Source organism: Tachysurus fulvidraco, chromosome 22, assembly GCF_022655615.1.
Source record: "Tachysurus fulvidraco isolate hzauxx_2018 chromosome 22, HZAU_PFXX_2.0, whole genome shotgun sequence".
NCBI classification, from domain to species: Eukaryota; Metazoa; Chordata; class Actinopteri; order Siluriformes; family Bagridae; genus Tachysurus; species Tachysurus fulvidraco.
The window spans coordinates 4,197,351-4,225,273 of NC_062539.1; the positions used below are offsets into that span (position 1 = coordinate 4,197,351).

General features: G+C 36.8%; 1 protein-coding gene across 1 annotated transcript; it reads left to right on the plus strand.

The window, feature by feature from the left end:
* On the plus strand, positions 1-25,933 carry LOC125139921 (uncharacterized protein YBL113C-like). Its single transcript, XM_047806088.1, has 7 exons — positions 1-107; positions 353-667; positions 745-1,044; positions 22,447-22,792; positions 23,051-23,073; positions 23,163-23,199; positions 25,734-25,933. Exons 1-7 carry the CDS (start codon positions 47-49, stop codon positions 25,765-25,767), a joined length of 1,116 nt encoding a protein of 371 aa, XP_047662044.1. The 5' UTR covers positions 1-46; the 3' UTR covers positions 25,768-25,933.
* The last annotated feature ends 1,990 nt before the right edge of the window (positions 25,934-27,923 follow it).

Consider the following 27,923-nt stretch of genomic DNA (forward strand, 5'->3'; position numbering starts at 1 on the left):
GCCACAAGTAGGAAGTGTATTTGTCATGCAAGTGTCTTAGAGAAACATGAGCTTTTACTCACTATGTGGTTCTGTAACTCTCCTTGGGTTTTTCCTCTGTATATCAGGTAAGACTAAAACTCTATCATTCTCATATACTGTCTGGGTATCCTTCATTTTCTAAAGGGTTAAAGAAGCTCTTGTTGTTTATTTACTTTCATGGAGCAGTGGCTGTTAACAGCTTTCATCACTGGTAGATTAAATGTACCTCAGTAGTGACACAGTGATTCCTGAATGTTCTGATCGTCCTGATTCAGTGTCTGAGTAACACTACTGAGTAACAATACTGCTTCCTAATGTGGCTTGCTTGCAGAGGTAGAGAGCATGAGGACACTGAAACATGTAGCTGTAAAAAGAGGAGGATCTGTCACTATTCCATGTCTTTATGATGAGAAGTACAATGCAAACAAGAAATACTGGTGCAAAGGGTACCATTGGGCTACCTGCATTATCGTAGCCTATGCAAACTCAAGTGGAAATCCATCAGTCATTGATCATCCAGAGCAGAATTTGTTGACGGTGGAACTGAACTCTGTCTCTGAGTCTGGAACGGGTTGGTGTGCTGTAGAAATTGGGGATAAATGGCAGACGGATGATCGTGATTATTGGTACCTGACGGTTAGTCAAGGTAAGAAACCAAAATGAATCAGAATTATAATTGTTATAAATTCCCTTACACCACTCATTTACTGCCTATTTATTCAGATCTGTCAGTGAGCGAGAGCAGAGTAAGAGGTGAGGAAGGAGGCAACGTCACAGTCCAGTGTCTCTACAGAGCTGCGTATCAGAATACACAGAAGCAGTGGTGCAGATTTAAAGATGGACAATGCAACACAGTGGAGACTAAAACATCCCAGAATTCAGCAGTGTACATCAGTGATGATGGGAGAAGATCCTTCAGTGTGAAGATGAGCAGACTGCAGAAGAGTGATGCTGGATGGTACTGGTGCAGTGCAGGAGATCTACAGGTTCCTGTTCACATCAGTGTCAGTGATCCACCTCCAGGTATTATCACAAACACTGATCAACTTTAACAAATGATGAGACAGAAATCACACTGATTATTTTACTTTGTTTTGACAACAGTCACTACATCAATTACTACAACAGTGACTACAACAGTGCCTACAACAGTGCCTACAACAGTGCCTACAACAGTGACTACAACAGTGCCTACAACAGTGCCTACAACAGTGACTACAACAGTGCCTACAACAGTGCCTACAACAGTGACTACAACAGTGCCTACAACAGTGCCTACAACAGTGACCACAACAGTGCCTACAACAGTGACTACAACAGTGCCTACAACAGTGACCACAACAGTGCCTACAACAGTGACTACAACAGTGCCTACAACAGTGACCACAACAGTGCCTACAACAGTGACCACAACAGTGCCTACAACAGTGCCTACAACAGTGCCTACAACAGTGACTACAACAGTGCCTACAACAGTGCCTACAACAGTGACTACAACAGTGCCTACAACAGTGACTACAACAGTGCCTACAACAGTGCCTACAACAGTGACCACAACAGTGCCTACAACAGTGCCTACAACAGTGAATACAACAGTGACTACAACCGCTCATCAAGACAATACGTACACGTATGTAGGAAAGCTTCATGTTATTTAGGCATGGTGTTTTCCTCTGCAGTTTAACATGTTTTTTATCCAGTAACCATTTCAAAGATGGAAGTGATGTGAAAAATAAACATCATAAAAAAAATGGATATAAATCTGTCTGAGAGGCAATCACCATGAGCTTATGTATATGAATGAAGGAAAAATATTTCAAGTGAATGTTTTATGTTATGTTTTAAACAGATCTGACTCAAAGCACAATTCAGGTAACATCAGATTTACATATTTGGAAGAAAATTAGTGTATCAGTTAATCTTAACACATGTTACTAATGTGAATTATTTCTCGCCCGCAGTGTTTGTGACATCAGTTTCCAGCCGTAATGAAACCACGTTAGTACAAACACATCTTTATTCTCTCTCGCAGAAAATGTTGAACACTTTAGACCATGATGTTTTTCTCTGCAGTTTTAGAGACATGTACATGTGTTGCTTTATTCAAAGACAAACATGTGAACATTACATGATCATTTCTTGCTTGTTGAAACTTTCTCATGTCACATGATCTTATGTAAATACACATGAAATCAATGAGTACCAGATTTAGAAAAGAAAATTTTCTACTAATATAATTTCATATTTTATGACAATTTACACCACAGGTATAAAGTTATAAAATAAGTACATGTACTCTTGGTACAGTACTTTATTGAAGTAGAACGTTTAAATTATTTGTAAATGCTGTAATAGTTTGATACTTTCCATTTAGGATATTTAACTACTGATGATGAAGAATTATTATTGATGCATGATGATTAATGATGAACTGAATTAATGAATATTTTCACTGCAGTTGATTCAGCCAGTCTGTGCTAAATAATGCTTCAAATGTTTGTCAGTAGTTTGGTTTGGACCCTGAACCATTGGTACCTGGTGGCCCTTCTTCTGCCACTGGTGATACTGGTCATCATCATCTGTATGCTCAGAAAGAAATGTGGTAAGTGTCCCTGGTGTGTCTGTAGTTTTGAATTAGTTCTCATTCTTCTATTATTTCAAATGAGGTGTGAAAATCCATTCACTGGAGGTTCATTAACAAGAAATTCAACACAATCAAATATAATACAGTGTTCATACAACCAGAGGACAGATTCAAAGATTTGACAGTCAGATAAATCAGTCAGGGGTCAAACACAGTGCACCTAGAATCTGTGGGCAAATAGAAAACAGGAGAACAGAGGGGAAGAAAGTCACATACACTGATTGTAAACTCACCAGTTATTACAGTCTGAGCCTTTACACTGTATTTGTCTGTAATGTCATAAATATCACTTGTCTTTTTCCTCTGGAGATAATGTTGATTGCTGGTTATGAGCTTTCTGAACCCTGTAGTCCCGCGGTTCTTACATGGTCATAACAGGGCGCAGGGTTTTTTGGGGTTTTTTTTGTCTATCTTCATTAATGGTTTTCTTCATTGATAATAAAGTTAATACACTCAAAGCAACCATAAACAAACAAATGAGCCAGTAAAGCACTTAAAGTAAAACATCATTTAGGACACCGGAAGGAAAAATAGCTGGAAAATGACAATTTAATGTCAGGAAAATATTTACAACAGAACAATCTTAAAAACCTTCACATAGAGAGGCAGTAGTGTATGTAGTGGGCATAACAACATCAGTGTCTAAATGTGTGACATGGACCACAAACAAACACCAAAACCCTGACAAAACCCAGACCCATGTGTGTTTTAACTCAACATAAAGTGAAACACGACTGCACTTTTATTTCTTCTATTTTGGAACTTCATGCTGTTTGATTTTATTGATTTAGAACTTGATATTTCAATAAATTAGACCTTGTACACTTGGAGTATTTCATCACCATTTCGTGGGGTGATGGAGGACAGATGGGGCTTGAAAATCAGCCAAAGTTAGCAGAAAAAGTTTGAGCTCCACAGATGTACACAGAACATGAGTGTAAAGATTAGGAAGACTTTAAATGTAAATATAGGTGAGGTGATGGTGCCCTCTAGTGGCACAAATGTATTATTTGTTTATTTGTTTATTTGTTTGTTTGTTTGTTTATATATTGTTTTAATTGAATACAATTCAATAAAAATTGAATTCAGTTCACTATTTGTAAATTTTTATTTATTTATTTATTTATTCTCTATTCCAGAGCTAGAGAATCAAACCAGGATCAGAGAGAGGAGCAATGACACCACTGTTCCCACAGTTAGTACTGTGTCTTATGTCTTATTTCAGTGCCTTTAGTACCTTTTAGCACTTTTAATGAACTTCATCACCACAATTTCTCATCAGTGCTGTTACTTAACAGTAAATCAAATCTTTTCAGACTGAGAGATCCTACAACTGTTTACAGGACAGGAAAGATGAAATTAAAGCATTCACATTTGTTAAAACTCTGGCCACAGACATACCCCAGAGGGATAGCAGTTTTAACATTTTACATATTTTTGCAGTTTTTATTTAATAAAGATAAAATTAAAAAATGAAAATAAAAAATTAAATAAAATATGTTAATAAGTTAAGTGAGTTCAGATTACATTAATGTGAATCATAGAATTAATAAACTGTATTAATAATAATACTTTATAAAGAGAAGTGTGTGTGTGTGTGTGTGTGTGTGTGTGTGTGTGTGTGTGTGTGTGTGTGTGTGTGTGTGTGTGTGTGTGTGTGTGTGTGTGTGTGTTTGTGTGTGTGTGTGTGTGTGTATGTGTGTGTGTGTGTGTGTGTGTGTGTGTGTGTGTGTGTGTGTGTGTGTGTGTGTGTGTGTGTGTGTGTGTGTGTGTGTGAAACAGGTGAACACTGATGAAGACTCCATTGTATACAGCACAGTGGCTGATTCTAAGCCAAAGGTAAGTTCAGTCCAAGCTACAGATCTATGTGTATAAACTGATAATAAACACTTTACTCACTAATCTGCCAGGGACTTTATTCATATCCTGTTCTAGGTTTCTCCAAATGATGTTACTAATGAGACCCTCTACAGCTATGAGGTTTACCAGTAAGAGGTTTGTGATTAAAAATGTATACATAACCCACTCAAATATGTAAAGTAAAATTACAAACTTTTAACACAGCAATTATATTTATTCTCTTTAGAGGATGACTTACTGTCCACTGACTGTGGGGCCTCAGGGATCTCTACTGGGTCGTGTGTCCATCCTCAACATCCTTACAGATAAAATCCCAGTCAGGACAAGGACAACATGCCCCACACTCACTCCACAGACTTACATCAGAGTCACATGACCCTCCGTCATTCAGAAAAATAAGTTTTCTCACTGTAGCTATCAGATTTCACATTTTCTCTTCTGTACTATAATTTTTTAGGCTTTTGCTTGATCTGAAATGTATTTAAAGTGTTTATATTTCACGTTTTTATTTCATTATATTTTAACTCAAAATTCTTTTACATTAGCTGTTATAATTTCTGTTCACATGGTCTACAGTCCTTAAATACAACATTAGTGTACAACATAACACACTGCAGAACCCACAACACTTAATGAGTAAAAACCTGTAGGAAAAATATCTTCTGATTTTAAATTAAAGCATGTTATTATTACACACTGCTATGCTACGCTATTATTATAACCTCCTAGTGAAGCCAGTGTTAATATGAGTGATGGTTAGGAAAACACTTCACATGGTGACATCTTTACTATATGTACATAAACATCCAAGATGAAATGCTTCTCTCACTCATCTCACTCACTCATTTTCAACGGCTTTATCCGAATTACCTCGGGTCATGGGGAGCCTGTGCCTATCTCAGGCGTCATCGAGCATCAAGGCAGGATACACCCTGGACGGAGTGCCAACCCATCGCAGGGCACACACTCTCATTCACTCACACAATCACACACTACGGACAAATTTCCAGAGATGCCAAGTAACCTACCATGCATGTCTTTGGACTGGGGGAGGAAACCGGAGTACCCGGAGGAAACCCCTGAGGAACGGGGAGAACATGCAAACTCTGCACACACAAGACAGAGGCGGGAATCGAACCCTGAGGTGTGAGGCGAATGTGCTACCCACTAAGCCACCGTGCCCCCCTATGAAAAGCTTCTCTTTTATATAATTAAGGAAATAATTCAAGATAACGGATCACAAGCAGCATGGACATTCTGGTAAACTGTGCTGGTATCTGATTACAATCTGAATGGATTAGGCTCATGACCCTGTAATGATGAACAGACCATTCACTGTGGGAGAACATCTCACTTAGTCTGTAGTCTGACTGTATTGTAGCACCGTGTTTGTTAAACCTAAAATCATACCATATATTTATGGGTCATAAAAGTGGAAATGTCAAAGCTTTAAGCAGAAAAATAGAATCTTAAACATAACCTGATTTAATTATTATTATTATTATTTTTTTTTTACAAGAATTATGACAAAGTGAGTTCTGTCATTATTCTTACAAGCCAGTTATGGGTTTTCGACAAGATCTCACATACAGTATATAACACTGGAGCATAAATGCCTATATTTCAATTTAAAAAAAAAACAAAAAAACATCTAACATATTTATTCATCTTATGCACTTACATTTACATATAAATGCAATAACGCACAAAGTGCTGCTTATACTGTAAATGTCTGATAACAATTTGAAACATTTATGTTTTTAATGTTTGCTTAAGATGCAATAATTTAGCTGTAATGATTGAGTGGTGAATGTAATGATGTGCAGGATGATGCAGAACTGTACGTACTGTAATGTGGAACAAACGGTAGGTTGGGGTCTGGCTGTCGTAGAATAGGGGCTGTGGTGAAACTTTTGTGGGAGTTTGTACATTTGTAATTGTACACTAAAAGGGCAATAGTCAGGGCTCACCTTAGTGCTGCATGGAGTGGCCTTCTCAGGACAGGCTACACAGCAATGACCTGCTTGACCACAGTAAAGGTAGCGCCGTATGCACAGACGACACTGACGCATCTTTGGAGATACATTTGGCAATATAAAGTATTGGAGATGAGCTCTGCCTGAAGGGAAAGGTTTAGGCCTTCTTAGAACATGGCTTTCAGTGCTGCATCCTTTCAATGTAATTTCCTTTATGTTTAATTCATTCAGGTCTGCCTGGAAATCACACAAAAAACAATCCATATCATTTGTAAGTAATGAGATATTTTACACCCCTGCAACCAAATGTGTAGAATTTATTCATACATAGAATTATTAGATCACTAATAATGAAAAATTCTTTTGCAAAAAAACAAAAACAAAAAAAAAACACGTGAAGTAAATAACTACATGTCATCTGGTTACAGTACTTAAGCTGACAGTTTGTGAGGGTAGTGGAACAACTGCTTGGAAGGTTGTGAGTTCAAATCCCAGCACCAATAACAGGCTGCCACTTCTGGGCCCGTGAGAAAGGCTGTTAACACTCAAGTGCTCAGATGTATAGTATAAGTGACTCTGGATAACGGAGTCTGCCAAAAATTCTATGTTTACTGTAAGAGTACTTCTTTATTAAAGTGTAATGAAAGCAGAGGTTTTTTTCTTTCTTTTTGATTTTTTTTTTTACAAATAAATAATACAGTTTTGCTATTAAAAAAAATCATTACAACCCACAAAACATCAGTCTTTAAGCTTCCTATTAGCTGTTTAATCACTCAGGTCAGTGATGCTCATCTGTCTCTACTGTCTCAGACATCAGCTGGTGCCTGAAGTGTAGAAGCTGAATATTTTGTTAAATAAATATGTAAATAAATAAAAAAGTAAACGTACAAATAAATGTACTATAAAGATGTAAGCAAAAATGTACTTTGGATGATTTATAACCAAAGACACTACCAGTACAGAAAACCATGTACTTCAGTACTGTAAAACAGAGGGATGATTCAAATTAGAAGATGAACAAATTAAGGAAAAACACACACACATACATACAGTACACACACACACACACACACACATACACACACACACACACACACACACACACACACACACACACACACACACACACACACACACACACACACACACACACACAAACACACATTAGGTGATGGTGTTATGAATAGTTATTGTTGTTAATATTTCTATGCTTTGCCCATAATCTCCATTATTATATGGGTCAAAACACCAAAGTGGCATTTTGAGGTCAAAACTATTTTTCTGATGATTTTTCAATCAATCCAAACTGCAAGCCAGACTATTAAGTTTCCCAACTTCAATTTCAACATTTGCAAAAAGATGTATAAGAACTTTGTGAACAAGTTCTGGAATATTTCCCCTGTATTTTGACTAAAAACTTATTAGTAATCAAAACACATTGAGATTTAATTTATAAAACTGAAATAAAACAATAACAACAGAACATGGCAGCCACAGGCCTAATGCACTCAGACAACTGTAATGTAAAGAGTTTAGTTACACTGATGGAGCAGAGTTACAGCCTAATAGCTGTCTGTATTTGCAGAGGGAAAGAAAAAAATACAAACAAGAAACATAAAAACATTAAACTTTGCATACTGTATCATTGATCTAATTCAAAAGCAGCTTTATAATGATGACTGTGATATTTCTAGAACAGGGCTGACATCAACCAGTCAAATTTCATCAGCGATTTTTATATAATTATTATTCAGAACACAATGACAGGATGCATGTTTATCTCTCGTCTCTTTATTGTTCTGTGTAACCTGGTGAGCTGTAATACACACTGTGATTGACCCCTGGTGTGTTTTCTGTTTCAGAGACCCAGAGATGTTCTGTATCTACTGTAACTATCTATCTATCTATCTATCTATCTATCTATCTATCTATCTATCTATCTATCTATCTATCTATCTATCTATCTATCTATCTATCCATCCATCCATCCATCCATCCATCCATCCATCCATCCATCCATAAATAATGATTATCTTAGTTAATGGACCTTTTCTGTAAAAAATCATAACTGCATTCATTCATCTAATAACATTGAGTTGTTGATTACAATAAAGTTTAGTACAAAAAAGTTTCCCTTTCTCTGACTTGTTAAATGTCTCTATGATAAATGTCAGGCCACTCAGGTGCTTGTTCAGTCCCTTGATATATGTCGACACTGGACTACTGCACCTCGCTCCTGGCAGGTCTGCCTCTGAGCACCATTTCACCTCTACAACTGATCCTGAATGTAGCTGCAGGACTTGTTAAAAACCTTCAAATGTTCTCCTAACTTGTTGGACATATTACAGCAACTTGTTTTATAACCATATAAGAGGAATTCAGATAAACTATTTATGAACAATGTAATAAACATATGATCTTATCGATGACTGACACTGTGGTGCAAAACTTAGCTTAAAGTAACATGAATTAATAAAACTAGAAAAGATTTATTAAGAATAGTATACCATGTGTCTGCACTGCAAGGCATGCAATGAAGTCTGAATCAGTCATAACAGCTATAAAAATATGTTCTTTTGTCAGCCTTCTTCTCTTCACACTGATTTTAGAGCACAAAGTGTGATGAGCAGGAAGAGGAACTGCTTGAGCCGCTACAGACACAGTACCAACTTCACAGAGAAGCAGGACGTAAGAATCCCTCACATCTGATTCAACATCAGAACAAATCAACATGAGCTGCTTTTTTATTCTTATTCTCATCATTTCCGGTAAGTTCATTTCTCATGCAGTCTTGCATATGCAATGTAACTAATTAATACAACAAAACCCTAAAGTATTGGAGTATCATATCAACCGTCAGTAATATGTTGTATTATCATGTATGAATATTTTATTGTCTCTGAGTAATTGCAATGTTTTTCTGTTCTGTATGCAGTTGATGCCGTTCAGTCACAGAGGTACTTTAGTCTTAAACCTGGATCATCTGTCACCATCCCATGTCATTATAATAGGGAATATATACAACATAAGAATTACTGGTGCTCTGGTACATATTTCTTTATGTGCGAAATTCAGGCCTATACCTATCATAGAAAGGGGAAAGTTAGAGTTACTGATTACCGAGCTGAGAGTTTCTTCACTGTGACTCTGGATCATCTCCAGACAACAGACACTGGATGGTACTGGTGTGGTGTAGAGATAGACGGATCATTAGATGGTAGTGAAGCTCTTTACATCACAGTGAAATCAGGTATAAAACTGCTATCTGGAAATAATTATTATTTTATCAGTAATATTATGTTTCTTTTCTAAATGAATCATACAAAATTGACAACATACATTATTTGTGCTTAGATCCTGATCTGTCAGTGAGGGAGAGCAGAGTGAGAGGTGAGGAAGGAGGCAGCGTCACAGTCCAGTGTCTCTACAGTGCTGCGTATCAGAATAAACAGAAGCAGTGGTGCAGATTTAAAGATCAAAAAATGCAACACAGTGAGGATTGAAACATCCCAGAATTCAGCAGTGTACATCAGTGATGTTGGGAGAAGATCCTTCAGTGTGAGGATGAGCAGACTGAAGAAGAGTGATGCTGGATGGTACTGGTGCAGTGCAGGAGATCTGCAGGTTCCTGTTCACATCAGTGTCAGTGATCCACCTTCAGGTATTATCACAAACACTGATCAACTTTAACAAATGATGAGCGAGAAATCACAATGATTATTTCCTTTGTATTGACAACAGTGATTACTAGAAAGACTACAACAAAGTCTACAGCAGAGTCTACAGCAGTGTCTACAGCAGTGTCTACATCAGAGTCTACAGCAGAGTGTAGCGTCTAGTACCGGTTATTTTAGATTTCATGTCCAAGGCACCCTAAATTTCAACAGCTACTCCTCAATTAACCGATGAGCAACCCAGTTTTACACACACAACTGGCTCCAGAATGTCTGGAGCCTGCACAAAGACCAGATAACCCCATGCGGCTTCTCCGATTGAACTCATAGGGGCCCTCAAACAGAACACACACACACACACACACACACACACACACACACACACACACACACACACACACACACACACACACACACACACAAAACACAATGAGACATTCGTTTTACTAATAAAACCCGAAGATAAGATACTCTAAGGTTCTCATTCTTATAACCCTTTTTGTAATGGTTTCTTCTTTTAAGGAAGGCTTGCCTGACTTAAAATTATTTGCTCCTTACTTTCATGACAAGGGTGTATTTTATTCATGTGTCAGAAACAACATTGTATTTAACATCAGTTATACTCCAATTACTGATCATGGCATGTTACAGTTTTTTCAGTCGCTAACAAGCGTTTGTCCAAACAGTTGTCACATTTTCAAAACTCTAAACACAATTAGCACAACATCAGTCTTTTGTGGCCATACCTTTCACACATTTCATGTCCTTTTCACACAATATGCAATCAATGAACACATTTCCACAATGCTTACATTTTCTTAACAGACAAGCTATACCTCCCAACAAAATTATGGATTGTTTTTGTAATATTCGCGAATGTTAACACACATCCCACAATAGCAAAAACAATATTCCAAACCTTAGATACAGTATAAAAACCTCTGCTTCTGCAATGATATCAGTTCAAAAACAATATATCTCAGCTGATAATAAACAAACAATCACCTCCATTATTCGCATCTTTCAACAAACCAACAGGTAAGTATTGCATTTTACATGGAATGTTTCTATTCTCACTTGACTTGACAATAAGGTCATACAGTAATGCATATGTTGATTTTTTTCCCCCTCTAAAGAATGCAACGTCTTCCACCCTCTGGGGGAAGAGGAAAGATCCTCAATAATGATCAAGAGCTTGCCATTGTAGAAATGGTTGTTGCAAATAATGCAATAAAACTGCATGAAATTAAAACTAGAATTGTGGAGGACCATGAGATATTTGACAATATAGAAAGCATCAGCCTCACAACCATTAGACGGACATTGTCCAAACGCAGAGTGCGGATGAAGCAGCTCTATGTTACAGGCCCCAGACCTAGGGGATATCTGTGCCGGCAGCAAATGATACACAGGTGGACCACTGAGAGAAACACGAGAGAACAAGTTAGATGCGTTCCAAGCGGCAGTCAGTTTATTACTGAGCGCGTTAAACAGGGGGAAGTAGCTCTCTCGCTTGTTTCATGCGCAGCCAATGTACCCTCTAGTGGTGTGGCGGCATAATGGCAGATGTGTTTCTGAAAAGCTCTAATTTTGTAGTGTAATTTTAAAAAAAATTAAACATGAGGAAATGTATTAATGGGGGAGTAATCAAACTTACAAATTAAATTTTACAAATCTAAGTTCTACACTTTGAGAAGAACAGTGAGAGAGTCAAGGAGCTACGACCACAATATTTCCAGGTATAGTGTGTATTCAATTCAATGTCCAGTTCTATAAGCTTTGCACTTTGCAAGTAGGAAACCTACACAGTAATAGGTTACAGTATAGTATGGTATACAGTAATGACATGATATACATAAACTTTGTTTCAGAGAGTTATGGAATTGAAGGCCAACCAGGCCCCTCATGAATTCATTTAGTGTACTTAGATGAGGCAGGATTCAATCTATCCAAAAGGCGTCGACATGGACGAAATATAATTGGAAAAAAGGCCACAGTTGATGTGCCAGGACAGAGAGGGGCAGACATTACCATGTGTGCAGCAATGGCAAATGCAGGATTACTCCTTCACATATGTCAGGTTGGACCCTATAATACCGAACACCTCCTTGCCTCTCTCAATGATCTCCACCAGCGCCTGGTACCAGAGCAGGATCAGGAGGGTGAAAACATGAGGACATTTGTAATTACCTGAGACAAAGTTGCTTTCCATCATTCGCAAGCAATAACAGCATGGTTTGAAGTCCACCCAAGACTGGTAAGTCTCTTCCTTCCACCCTATTCACCTTTCCTCAACCCCATAGAGGAGTTCTTTTCTGCATGGAGGTGGAAGGTTTGTGACCATCAGCCACATGACCAGATGTCCCTCCTTGAAGCCATGGATGCTGGCTGCAGGGACATCACAGTTCAAGATTGCCAAGGGTGGATCCGACATACCAAGCGATTTTATCCTCAGGTGTATCGCCTTGGATGATGTCAGATGTGATGTTGACGAAAACATGTGGCCTAACCCTGAAGATCGCAGGGATTAGATACATTACAGTAATTTTGTGCTATTTTTAGTTCTCCCCTTCTTATCTGGGCTTTTTGCTGTTTTGTTTTTTGTTTTGTTTTTTGTTTTTCAGAATGGTCTTATATATGATATTTTGTTCACTGTAAGCAATACTGTAAAACTTTTTCTGTTCTATTATATTGTGTTTCTACTGTACCTCCTTTAGTAAACAGTAAAGAAAAAAATAACTGATTTGTTTTTTACTGGAATGAGTTTGAATGTGAACATCACTGTACATGTGGACATACAGTTCCCAACTAAGACATTTTGTGTAAAAGGTGGATTGCATGTTACCTGAAACATAAAAGTCTATGCAGTTTTTCTAATGTCAACAATAGCCAGTATTTTGAAACCTGGTGTACTTTGATTGACTGCATATACCTTGTGAAGTGAAAACAAGTGTTATTCTTTGACAGAATAATTTCATTTTGAGTCAGATTTCCAGTGTTTCGGTAAAGTTAGTGAGTGCAGAGAAAGATGTGTTCTGTTTTGAAAAGGAGAGTTAGTATTTATTTAACAAAATGTGTTTTTGAGAGGAAAATTATCAATTTGGCCAATTGTGTTTTGTAGGTGTAAGTCTGTGTTAAGAGTTTAGAAAAATTATCTTAAGTATAGGTAAGCGCTCGTTAGCGATTGGAAAAACTGTAATGCTTTTCTTTATTACAGTTTTTTTCTATCGCTAACAAGCTTTTCTGTAAAAAATCATAACTGCATTCATTCATCTAATAACCTTGTGTGAAGGAATATTACATTGAGTTGTTGATTACAATAAAGTTTATTACAAAAAAGGTTCCCTTTCTCTGAATTGTTAAATGTCTCTATGATAAATGTCAGGCCAAGTGCTTGTTCAGTCCCTTGATATATGTCGACACTGGACTACAGCACCTCGCTCCTGGCAGGTCTGCCTCTGAGCACCATTCCACCTCTGATCCTGAATGTAGCTGCAGGACTTGTTAAAAACCTTCCTATGTTCTCCTAAACCACCCCATTGTTATATTTCTCCCCATACTGGCTTTTAGTAGCCACACACTTCAGATTTATAACACTGAGGCATGTCTACAAAGCCAAAATCAGACCCGCAGCCTCAAAAATCAAAGTAATTAATACACCACTCACTGCACCACACTTCCTCTTATCTTCTAGCTCTGCACCACTGATCACACCAAGATTCATATCAAGTTTCTTCTCTGTTCACAATTAGTTCATAATTCTTCTCCAATTCTATATATTGAAGTACATATTATTCAGTGTTGTAATGTAACGGAGTACAAATACTTTGTTACTGTACTTAAGTAGAAATGTCACGTATCTGTACTTTACTTCACTATTTAAATTTATGTCAACTTTCACTTTTACTCCACTACATTTCCTAGATAAAATGTATACTTTTACTCCGTTATATTTCCACTAAGCATCTTCGTTACTCGTTACTACAAAATAAAATCAGAAGAAATGTGTGTGACTGCAATAAGGGAGGTTTGGCGAATCACTGCTCCTAGATTACATTACACACGTCCGCACGCTCTACGGAGAAGCACAGGTACGCGCAGCGTGCACGCGCAGTCAGAGCTGGAGGCGTTTATCTATAACAGCGGCAACCAAAAGCAACCAAAAGCAGTGAAATGTCACTATTCTTATTACCAGAGTAGTAATAGCACAAACAAAATATTAAAGCAATATCAATACTAAATAAAAATAACATTTATTGAATTGGTCTTTGTCTTGTGAATATTTGTTTATCAGTGACTGCATTCACACTGTTTGTAGAATGCACACATTCATGAACTGATTTGATTCAAGCCTGGCATCATTACATCATGCATAACATTTTGTCCACTTTTGGCATTTTAAATAATACCATAACTTTTGGCTTACTATGTAGTCATATAATATAAAACTCTTCTTGCTTTAAATTGTCACTGAGGGCTAAAACCCCCTAAAGATGAAACCCTAGAACTGCCCCTGCTCTTATGCCTACCGAAAATCACTAAAATTTTACTTTTTACTTTTACTTCAAATACTTAAGTACATTAAATATCAGAAAATTACTTTTGATATTTAAGTACAGTAAAAATCAGATACTTTAAGACTTTTACTTGAGTAATATTCTAAAAGGTGACTTTCACTTCTACCAAAGTCTTTTTCTAGTACGATACCTGTACTTTTACTCAAATATTGCTTTCTAGTACTTTATACAACACTGATATTATTAAAAAGAAGACATGATTGGAGCAAGGAGGCAGCGTCACAGTCCAGTGTCTCTACAGTGCTGAGTATCAGAATACACAGAAGAAGTGGTGCAGATTCAAAGATGAACAATGCAACACAGTGGGGATAAAAACATTCCACTGTTCAGCAGCGTACATCAGTGATGATGGGAGAAGATCCTTCAGTGTGACGATGAGCAGACTGAAGAAGAGTGATGCTGGATGGTACTGGTGCAGTGCAGGAGATCTGCAGGTTCCTGTTCACATCAGTGTCAGTGATCCACCTCCAGGTATTATCACAAACACTGATCAACTTTAACAAATGATGAGACAGAAATCACACTGATTATTTTACTTTGTTTTGACAACAGTCACTACATCAAATACTACAATGGCGACTACAAACACTCATAAAGACAATACGCACACGTAAGTAGGAAAGCTTCATGTAATTTAGGCATGGTGTTTTCCTCTGTAGTTTTATGTTTTATATTTATGAACTTTTTCAAAGATGGAAGTGATGTGAAAAATAAACATCATAAAAAATGGATATCATTATGAATCTGTCTGAGAGACTGCAATCACCATGAGCTAATGTATATGAATGAAGGAAAAATATTTAAAGTGATCAAACTTTACTTTCTTTTTCTTTTATGTATTTAACAGATCTGACTCAAAGGACAATTCAGGTAACATCAGATTTACATATTTGGAATAAAATTTGTGTATCAGTTTTTCTTAACACATGTTTCTAATCTGAGTTATTTCTCACCCACAGTGTTTGTGAATTTTATCCCCAGCAGTGATGAAACCACGTAAGTGCTAAAACACCTTTATTCTCTCTTGCAGAAAACGCTGAACACTTTAGTCCATGATGTTTTTCTCTGCAGTTTTATAGATATGTAAATTTGTGGCTTTATTGAAAAGATGAACATGTGCTTAGAGTTCAAACCCAAACCCTGCCGTATTTAAGCAGTAAGTGAACAGGTGATTATTACACATGATACTTTCTTGCTTATAGAAACTTTCATGTCACATGGGATTAAATACTCATGAAATCCATCCAAATTCATGATAATGTGCACCACTGAGGGAAGTAAATAAGTACATGTTGTCTGGTTACAGTACTTAAGCTGACAGTTTGTGAGGGTAATCAGAAATCACAGTTCTTTTGTTTTTCTTTTTCTTGATTTCTTTAATTTTTTTTTTTCAAATGAATAATACAGTTTTTCTATTTAAAAACTTTTTTTTCATATTACAACATTACAGAGAAAAATACAGCAAAAACTTCAGTCTGTAAGATTGCAATAGAATAAAGATAGTCACTTTGGTCAGTGATGCTCATCTGTCTCCACTGTCTCAGACAACATCTGGTGCCTGAAGTGCAGAAGCTGAATGTTTTATTAACTAACTAACTAACTAACTAACTAACTAACTAACTAACTAACTAACTAACTAACTAACTAACTAAGAGGAAAAAACATTCAATGTACTTTGAGATGTAGGAGAAAAAAATACTTTGGATGATTTATAACCAAAGAAAGTACCAGTACAGTGAACCATGTACTTCAGTACTGTAAAGCAACTAGACGTCACTGGAGGGATGATTCATATTAGAAGGTGAACAAAATAAGGAAACACACACACACAAACACAAGCACACACACATTCATACATACACACAAACACACACACACACACACACACACACACACACACACACACACACACACACACACACACACACACACACACACATAAATTCACACACAAACACACACATAAATTCACACACACACATGCACAGACACATACACTCATACATACAAACAAACACACAGACACATACACACACACAAACACACTTACATAAACATACAGACACTCATACACACACATATACACAAAAACACACACATGCACACACACCCATAAAAATATACAAATACACACAGACTAACACACACACACACACACATACACACGCATGCATATACACAGACACACACACACACTCATCTGTTTAGCTTATTCTACATCATGATTTGTAATTTTGGTCCAATTTGTATTTCTAACTATTTTATAACTACATATATTTATATATATAAATATATATATATATATATATATATATATATATATATATATATATATATATATATATATATATATATATATATATATATTGTTGTTGTTGTTTTTCTCCTTCTTTTGTACGGTGACCTTGAGTGTTCAGAAAGGCACCTTTAAATAAAATGTATTATTATTATTACATGCACATACAGACACACATGCATACACAGACACACACAGACACATTTACACACGGATGCACGCACACAGACACACACATACAAACGCATGCACATACACACACAGACACGCATACAGTACAAAGACACACAGACACAAAGAATTTTTTTTATATACTCTACATACAGTACATACAACAAACAGGGAAGGAAGTGCTATTACACACAAGCACATACTGTACACCCACACACACACACACACACACACACACACACACACACACACACACAGTACACACGCATGCACATACACACACAAAGGCAAACACATACACACACATGTACATACACAAACACACACAGGCACACACGCATGCACACACTAAGACACACACACATACACACAGAGGCTGGATGATGGTGTTGTGGATTGTTATTGTTAATGTTTCTATACTTTGCCCATAATCTCCATTATTATATGGGTCAAAGCACCAAAGTGGGATTTTGAGGTAATACTATTTTTTTTCTGATGATTTTTTGGTATTTACATTTTTTTCCCTGTATTTTGTCTAAAACTCATTACAGTTTTTTTTCAGTTGCTAACAAGCATTGTTCAATACCGAAACCACATTTTCAAAACTGCATGAAGGCAGTCTGCATGAATGTTGCCAAACAGTTACATAATATTAGAAATAAAATGTACTGCAGGTTCAAGTCTCTGTGCTGAGTGATTGTGTGAAACCTGATGAACTTCCTGGTAGCATCTGGGTTTAATACTTTTAATGAAAATAGAGAAAAAGCGCTCCAAAGTCAACGAAACTTACCGATTTCTGAGGTTGTGCTCTATCTTTAAGAGCTCTTTTTACAGTTATAACCTGGTTGTTAAACCATATAACCTATAATGCATTTCAGAAACTGTGATCCAGAGACATCAGTCACTTAACAAGTGCAAATGATTCCCTGTGATGGTGCAGGGTCTCTGTGTAAAAATGTGATCATGTGACCAGTCTGCGCTTATAGAAGGTTTAAAGTGGACGAGTAATGATTTATAATCTTAATGTTTAGTGTCAATAGCTAGCAAAGCACACACACATACACACAAAGTTTTATATATATATAATATATAATATAATATAATATAATATAATATAATATAATATAATATAATATAATATAATATAATATAATATATAACATATAATATAATATATATATAATATACATATATATTTATATATATATATATATATATATATATATATATATATATAATATATAATATATATATATACACACACAAACAACAACAACGGAGCTCTCAAGTTTTGAAGGCAGGCAAAAGTGCCCCCCCAGGGGAAAAAAAACAAAAACAACAATAATGGGGGTGTTGTTATGTTTGGTAAGGATCACTGACCACAGTTTAACCAAATACGAAGTAGGCTATTTGTTCAATTTCCATGTTCAAATTCCATTAATTTGTGTGTGAGAGCGAGAGAGAGCGAGAGAGAGCTAGAGAGACAGACTGGTGTTGTTTGTTGCCTTTTTGGACTCTATCATTTGTAATGTTGCTCCTATTTAAGACAGTTCGACTGAAGCCCAGCCAATTTTAGGGTCATGATTGAGGACAATGTCCTGTCCAGAGACAAGCTGTTTCATGTTGAGGTTTTATTCAAACCGACCATCAAAAATACCCTCTCTTTTTTTTTTTTTTTTTTCATTGGTTGTTGCGTTAAATCTTACCCAGATAGTGTTATTTTCTGATTGTGTAGCCGCTTTTTTGATTGGCTGATAAGTGTCAGGGTCGACTAAGAACTACAGGGGAGACGCGCTTGATTCCTGCATGGTTCCATAGAGACAGCGGTGCGGACAGATACATTTTGGCCGCTGCAGCATATTAAATATATGATAAATAGTCAAAAAGTTTTTCTGCGCGAGAAATTCCAAGTTTTCATTCTTTATTTAACCAGGTGAGTCAGTTGAGAAGCAGTTCTCATTTACAATGACGACCTGACAAAGACGCAACATAAAACAAATACAATACACAAACACAGCTATAAACAATGACATGTAAAAACAAACAAAATACTAAAAACAAGTACAGTGATCTTGAGTTAGTGACTGAACTGAATATTTAATGAAAGAAAGCGATATACATTAACTAAGCTTAAGAGTCCGCTGCAGATGATTCCAATCATATGCAGCAGAAAACTGAAAAGAGCATCGACCAAAGGACGTACGGACTTTAGGAATGCAGAAATTAAAGAATCGGCTAGAGCGCAGATTACGACTCGTATTATTAACATTAAGAAGGGACTGTAAATGTGTGGCGGGATGTGTGGCGAGAGAGCGTGACAAAAAACCCAAATGAGTGTCTGTCATGCTGAATGTGTGACACTTGATAGCCCTGCAACAAACTGGGAAGGAAGTGCTATTACACACACGTACACATACACACGCATGCACATACACACGCATGCACATACACAAACACAAAAACAGACACACATGCACATACACAGACATACACACATACACATACACACATATAGACACACACAGACAAATACACAAGCATGCACTTACACATGCATGCACACACACACACATGCACACACATACAGTACACATGCATGCAAATACACACAGACACACACGCATACACACACAGACACACACACTCATAGACATACACACAGACAGACATAGACAAAGACACACGTGCACACACACACATGCACATACACACACACATGTACACACACATAAAGATACACACACAGACCCATAAACATACACATGCAGACACACATGCACATACACACACAGACACATACACACACATACAGCTACACACACACACACACACACAAACACACACACACACACACACACACACACACACACACACACACACACACACACACACACGCACATACACACACACACACACACACACACACACACACACACACACACACACACACACACACACACACACACACACACACACACATGCACATACACACACACACACACACACACACACACACACACACACACACACACACACACACACACACACACACACACACACACAGGCTGGATGAAGGTGTTGTGGATTGTTATTATTGTTAATGTTTCTATACTTTGCCCATAATCGCCATTATTATAATGGCCAAAGCACCAAAGTGGCATGTAGATGTTGATTTTTTCTGATGATTTTTTTTGGTAATTACATTTTTTTCCTGTATTTTGAAAAACTCATTAAAAAACTCATTAATAAATAATACACATTGAGATTTAATTAAAAAACTGTATAATTGTTCTTATCCAAAAGCAGCTTTATAATGATGGCTTGTGATACTTTTAGAATATATATATATAGAATCAACGAATCAAATTATATAAGACATTTCACATAATTATCATTCAGATATGATCACAATGACGGATACATGTTCATCTCTTGTCTCTTTATTGTTCTGTGTAACCTGGTGAGCTGTAATACACACTGTGATTGACCCCTGGTGTGTTTTCTGTTTCAGAGAGCCAGAGATGTTCTGTATCGCAGACAACTGAAGGACGTGATCTTGGTGACATCGAGAATATAAGCAGCTGGACTACTGCACCTCGCTCCTGGCAGGTCTGCCTCTGAGCACCATTCCACCTCTACAACTGATCCTGAATTCAGCTGCAGGACTTGTTTAAAACCTTCCTATGTTCTCTCAAACCACACCATTGTTATATTTTCCCCCTACAGACTTCCATACATCAATAGTAAAACATTGAGGCTTGCACACAGAGCCAAAAACAGACCAGTAGCCTCTATCACACCCCTCACTACACCTCACTCCCTCTGATCTTCTAGCACTGCTCCACTGATCTCACCGTCTCTTCTCTGTTTTGCCTCCTCATTAAACTTCCCCTAGATGTCTGAACTGCTGTGTCACTTGGGGAGGAATAAAAAATAAAAAAATATTTAAAAATAAAACTTGCCGTCTGTCTGTTTTTCCTGCTTTATTACTTTTATAAATAAAAAAACATTCATTCATTCATTTTCTACCGCTTATCCGAACTACCTCACAATAACAGTATGAGATAAAAAAAAAGAAAAAACAGGAAGTCAGCTAGTACAAAGTAACGTCAGCCACAAGTAGGAAGAGTATTTGTCATGCAAGTCTCTTAGAGAAACATGGGCTTTTACTCACTATGTGGTTCTGTAACACTCCTTGGGTTTTTCCTCTGTATATCAGGTAAGACTAAAACTCTATCATTCTCATATACTGTCTGGGTATCCTTCATTTTCTAAAGGGTTAAAGAAGCTCTTGTTGTTTATTTACTTTCATGGAGCAGTGGCTGTTAACAGCTTTCATCACTGGTAGATTAAATGTACCTCAGTAGTGACACAGTGATTCCTGAATGTTCTGATCGTCCTGATTCAGTGTCTGAGTAACGCTAATACTGCTTCCTAATGTGGCTTGCTTGCAAAGGTAGAGAGCATGAGGACACTGAAAAATGTAGCTGTAAAAAGAGGAGGATCTGTCACTATTCCATGTCTTTATGATGAGAAGTACAAAGCAAACAATAAATTCTGGTGCAAAGGGTACTACTTGTCTACCTGCAGTATCGTAGCCTATGCAAACTCAAGTGGAAATCCATCAGTCATTGATCATCCAGAGCAGAATTTGTTGACAGTTGAACTGAACTCTGTCTCTGAGTCTGGAACGGGTTGGTGTGCTGCAGAAATTGGGGATGAATGGCAGCAGGATGACCGTGATTATTTGTACCTGACGCTTAGTCAAGGTAAGAAACCAAAATGAGTAAGAATTATAATTGTTATAAATTCCCTTACACCACTCATTTACTGCCTATTTATTCAGATCTGTCAGTGAGCGAGAGCAGAGTGAGAGGTGAGGAAGGAGGCAGCATCACAGTCCAGTGTCTCTACAGTGCTGCGTATCAGAATAAACCGAAGCAGTGGTGCAGATTTAAAGATGGACAATGCAACATAGTGGGGATTGAAACATTCCGCTATTCATCAGTGTACATCAGTGATGATGGGAGAAGATCCTTCAGTGTGAAGATGAGCAGACTGAAGAAGAGTGATACTGGATGGTACTGGTGCAGTGCAGGAGATCTGCAGGTTCCTGTTTATATCAGTGTCAGTGATCCACCTCCAGGTATTATCACAAACACTGATCAACTTTAACATACGATGAGACAGAAATCACACTGATTATTTTCATTTGTACTGACAACAGTGACTACTAGAAAGACTACAACAAAGTCTACAGCAGTGTCTACAACAGCGTCTACAACAGAGTCTACATCAGAGTCTACAGCAGAGTCTACAGCAGAGTCTACAGCAGTGACTACATCAGAGTCTACAGCAGCGTCTACAACAGAGTCTACATCAGAGTCTACAGCAGCGTCTACAACAGAGTCTACATCAGAGTCTACAACAGCGTCTACATCAGAGTCTACAGCAGAGTCTACAGCAGAGTCTACAGCAGAGTCTACAGCAGTGACTACATCAGAGTCTACAACAGCGTCTACAGCAGTGTCTACAGCAGTGACTACAACCACTAACCAAGACAATACGTGCACGTAAGTAGGAAAGCTCCATTTTATTTAGCATGGTGTTTTCCTCTGCAGTTTTACACATATTCTATTTTATTTAACTTTTTTATAGAATAAAGTGTGCTTAATCTGAAAAACAATCAAAATAGGAATTAAAAATGTAATATCATTATAAATCTCTATATTTAATAAGAGAACGGTCTGCAATCACCTTGAGCTAATCTATATGAATGAAGGAAAAAATATTAAAAGTAATCAAATTTGCATCTTTTACGTTTTAAACAGATCTGACTCAAAGCACAATTCAGGTAACATCAGATGTACATATTTGGAAGAAAATTAGAGAAATGGTTTTTCTTAACACATGTTTCTAATCTGAGTTATTTCTCACCCACAGTGTTTGTGAATTTTGTCCCCAGCAGTGATGAAACCACGTAAGTGCTAAAACACCTTTATTCTCTCTTGCAGAAAACGCTGAACACTTTAGACCATGATGTTTTTCTCTGCAGTTTTATAGATATGTAAATTTGTTGCTTTATTGAAAAGATGAACATGTGCTTAGAGTTCAAACCCAAACACTGCAGTATTTAAGCAGTAAGTGAACAGGTGATTATTACACATGATACTTTCTTGCTTATAGAAACGTTCTCTTGTCACATGGGATTATGTAAATAAACATGAAATCATCCGTCATGATAATGTGCACCAGTGAGGGAAGTAAATAACTACATGTTGTCTGGTTACAGTACTTAAGCTGACAGTTTGTGAGGGTAATCAGAAATCACAGTTCTTTTGTTTGTTTTTTTTTCTTGATTTTTTTTTCTTCAAATGAATAATACAGTTTTGCTATTTAAAAACATTTATTTTCATATTACAACATTACAGAGAAAAAATACCCCAAAAACTTCAGTCTGTAAGATTGCAATAGAATAAAGATTGTTTAATCACTTTGGTCAGTGATGCTCATCTGTCTCCACTGTCTCAGACAACATCTGGTGCCTGAAGTGTAGAAGCTGAATGTTTTATTAACTAACTAACTAACTAACTAACTAACTAACTAACTAACTAACTAACTAACTAACTAACTAACTAACTCTACTAAATAAATAAATAAATAAATAAATAAATAAATAAATAAATAAATAAATAAATAAATAAGAGGAAAAAACATTCAATGTACTTTGAGATGTAGGAGAAAAAATACTTTGGATGATTTATAACCAAAGAAAGTACCAGTACAGTGAACCATGTACTTCAGTACTGTAAAGCAACTAGATGTCATTGGAGGGATGATTCATATTAGAAGGTGAACAAAATAAGGAAACACACACACACACACACACACACACACACACACACACACACACACACACACACACACACACACACACACAAACACATGCACTCACACACACATTCACACACACACACACACACACACACACACACACACACACACACACACACACACACACACACACACACACACACACACACACACACACACACAAATTCATTCACAAAAACACTCACATACACACACAGACACTCATACACACATATACACAAAAACACACACAGACACACATACACACACATGCACACACACCCACAAACATATAAAAATACACACAGACTAACACACACATATACACACACACACAACCATATACACAGACACACACATACACACGCATGCACATACACAGACACACACATGCACACATACAGACACACATGCATACACAGACACACATACACAGACGCATTTACACACGGATGCATATACACAAACACACACAGACACACACACAAACACACATGCACGCATACATACACACAGAGACACACACAGACACACACACATACAAACGCATGCACATACACACACAGACACGGATACAGTACAAAGACACACACAGACATACGAAGAAATGTTTTTATATACTGTACATACAGTACATACAGCAAACAGGGAAGGAAGTGATATTACACACACGCACATACTGTACACCCACACACACACACACACACACACACACACACACACACACACACACACACACACACACACACACACACAAACATACTGACTTGCTTAAAGAAACTTTCTCATGTCACATGGGATTATTTTTTTGTTCAAATGAATAATACAGTTTTGCTATTTGAAAACATTTATTTTTATATTACAACATTACAGAGAAATAATACCCAAAAAACTTCAGTCTGTAAGATTGCTATAGAATAAAGATAGTCACTTTGGTCAGTGATGCTCATCTGTCTCCACTGTCTCAGACAACATCTGGTAAATAAATATGTAAATAAATAATAAATACATAAGAGGAAAAACCTTCAATGTACTTTAAGACTAATAACTAAAGAAAGTACCAGTACAGTAAACCATGTACTTCAGTGTTGTAAAGCAACTAGACGTCACTGGAGACTTGATTCAAATTAGAAGATGAACAAAATAATGAAAAGCACACACACACACACACACACACACACACACACACACACACACACACACACACACACACACACACACACACACACACACACACACACACACACACACACACACACAGACACAGACATACACACACAGGCAGACACACACATACACACAGAGACACACACACACACACACACACACACACACACACACACACGCACACATACACATACACAAACATACACACACATACACATACACACACAGGCAGACACATACATACAGCACACACAGAGGCTGGATGACGTTGCATACTTTATCATTGATCTAATCCAAATTCAGCTTTTTTTCTGTCAGCACCACTTTGTCAAATGAGAGTTTATTAGACGATCGCATACAGTTAGTGTTGGCAGTATGGTTCTGTTCGGGGCAGGAATCCACACACACCCGTCCGTGCGCATGGATTCCTGCCCCAAACACTGTGATTGACCCCTGGTGTGTTTTCTGTTTCAGAGAGCAAGAGATGTTCTGTATCGTAAACAACTGAAGGACGTGATCTATCTATCTATCTATCTATCTATCTATCTATCTATCTATCTATCTATCTATCTATCTATCTATCTATCTATCTATCTATCTATCTATCTATCTATCTATCTATCTATCTATCTAGTCATACAGAATTTATTACCTTAGACTGTAGAACTTTTCTATAAAAAAGGATAAGTTAATTTATTCTTCTATTAACATTGTATGAATGAATATTTCATTGGGTTGTTGATTATAATAAAGTTAATACAAAAAAGTTTCCCTTTCTTTGACATGTTTAGTGACAGTTTGTGAGGATAATCAGAAATCACAGTTCTTTTTCTTTTTCTTTTTCTTGATTTTGCTTTTTTTCTTCAAATGAATAATACAGTTTTGCTATTTAAAAACATTTATTTTCATATTACAACATTACAGAGAAAAAATACCCCAAAGACTTCAGTCTGTAAGATTGCAATAGAATAAAGATTGTTTAATCACTTTGGTCAGTGATGCTCATCTGTCTCCACTGTCTCAGACAACATCTGGTGCCGGAAGTGTAGAAGGTGAATGTTTTACTAACTAACTAACTAACTAACTAACTAACTAACTAACTAACTAACTAAATAAATAAATAAATAAATAAATAACAGGAAAATGTACTTTGAGATGTAAGTGAAAAAAAAATTACTTTGGATGACTTTTAACTAAAGAAAGTACCAGTACAGTGAACCATGTACTTCAGTACTGTAAAGCAACTAGACATCACTGGAGGGATGATTCATATTAGAAGATGAACAAAATAAGGAAACACACACACACACACACACACACACAAACACACACACACACACACACACACACACACATTCATACATACACACACAAATTCACACACAAACACACACACATGCAAAGACACACACATTCATACATACACACACACACAAACACACACATATGCACAGACAGACACATTCATACATACACACACAAATTCACACACAAACACACACAAACACACACATACACCCATGCACAGACACACACACTCATACATACACACAAAGACACACACATACACAAACACACTTACATAAACACACAGACACTCATACATACACAAAAACACACAAATACACACAGACACACATATACACACATACACACATGCACACACACCCACAAACATACACAAAGACACACACAGATTAACACACACACACACACACACACACACACACACACACACACACACACACACACACACACACACACACACACACACACACACATCAACCAATCAAATTTCATCAAACACTTTGATTCCTGAATGTTCTGATCGTCCTGATTCAGTATCTGAGTAACGCTAATACTGCTTCCTAATGTGGCTTGCTTGCAGAGGTAGAGAGCATGAGGACACTGAAAAATGTAGCTGTAAAAAGAGGAGGATCTGTCACTATTCCATGTCTTTATGATGAGAAGTACAAAGCAAACAAGAAATTCTGGTGCAAAGGGTACTACTGGTCTACCTGCAGTATCGTAGCCTATGCAAACTTTATTCTCTTTTTCTTCTATGTTGTAAACATATCTGACTCAAAGCACAATTCAGGTAACATCAGATGTATCAGTTCTTCTTAACACATGTTTCTAATTTGAGTTATTTCTCACCCACAGTGTTGGGAAAACACCTTTATTCTCTCTGGCAGAAAATGCTGCGTAATGTAGACCATGACGTTTTTCTCTGCAGTTTTAGAGACATGTACATTTGTTGCTTTATTCAAAGACAAACATGTGAACATTACATGATCATTTCTTGCTTGTTGAAACTTTCTCATGTCACATGATCTTATGTAAATACACATAAAATCAATGAGTACCAGATTCACAGGAAAGAAAATTTACTACTAATATTATTTTGTATTTCATGACAATTTACACCACAGGTAGAAAGTAATAAAATAACTACATGTACTCTTGGTACAGTACTTTATTAAAGTAGAACGTTTAAAATATTTGTAAATGTTGTAACAGTTTGATACTTTACACTTCTGCCTAACTAGAGAACATGCCAATAGGATATTTAACTACTGATGATGAATGAAGGATTATTAATGCATGATGATTAATGGTGAACTGAATTAATGAATATTTTCACTGCAGTTGATTCAGCCAGTC

Coding starts and splice junctions, on each gene's coding strand:
- LOC125139921 (XM_047806088.1), top strand. CDS start 47: ATGAGCTTTTACTCACTATGTGGTTCTGTAACTCTCCTTGGGTTTTTC. Junction 108..352: donor GTTTTTCCTCTGTATATCAG/GTAAGACTAAAA, acceptor GCTTGCTTGCAG/AGGTAGAGAGCATGAGGACA. Junction 668..744: donor GTACCTGACGGTTAGTCAAG/GTAAGAAACCAA, acceptor CTATTTATTCAG/ATCTGTCAGTGAGCGAGAGC.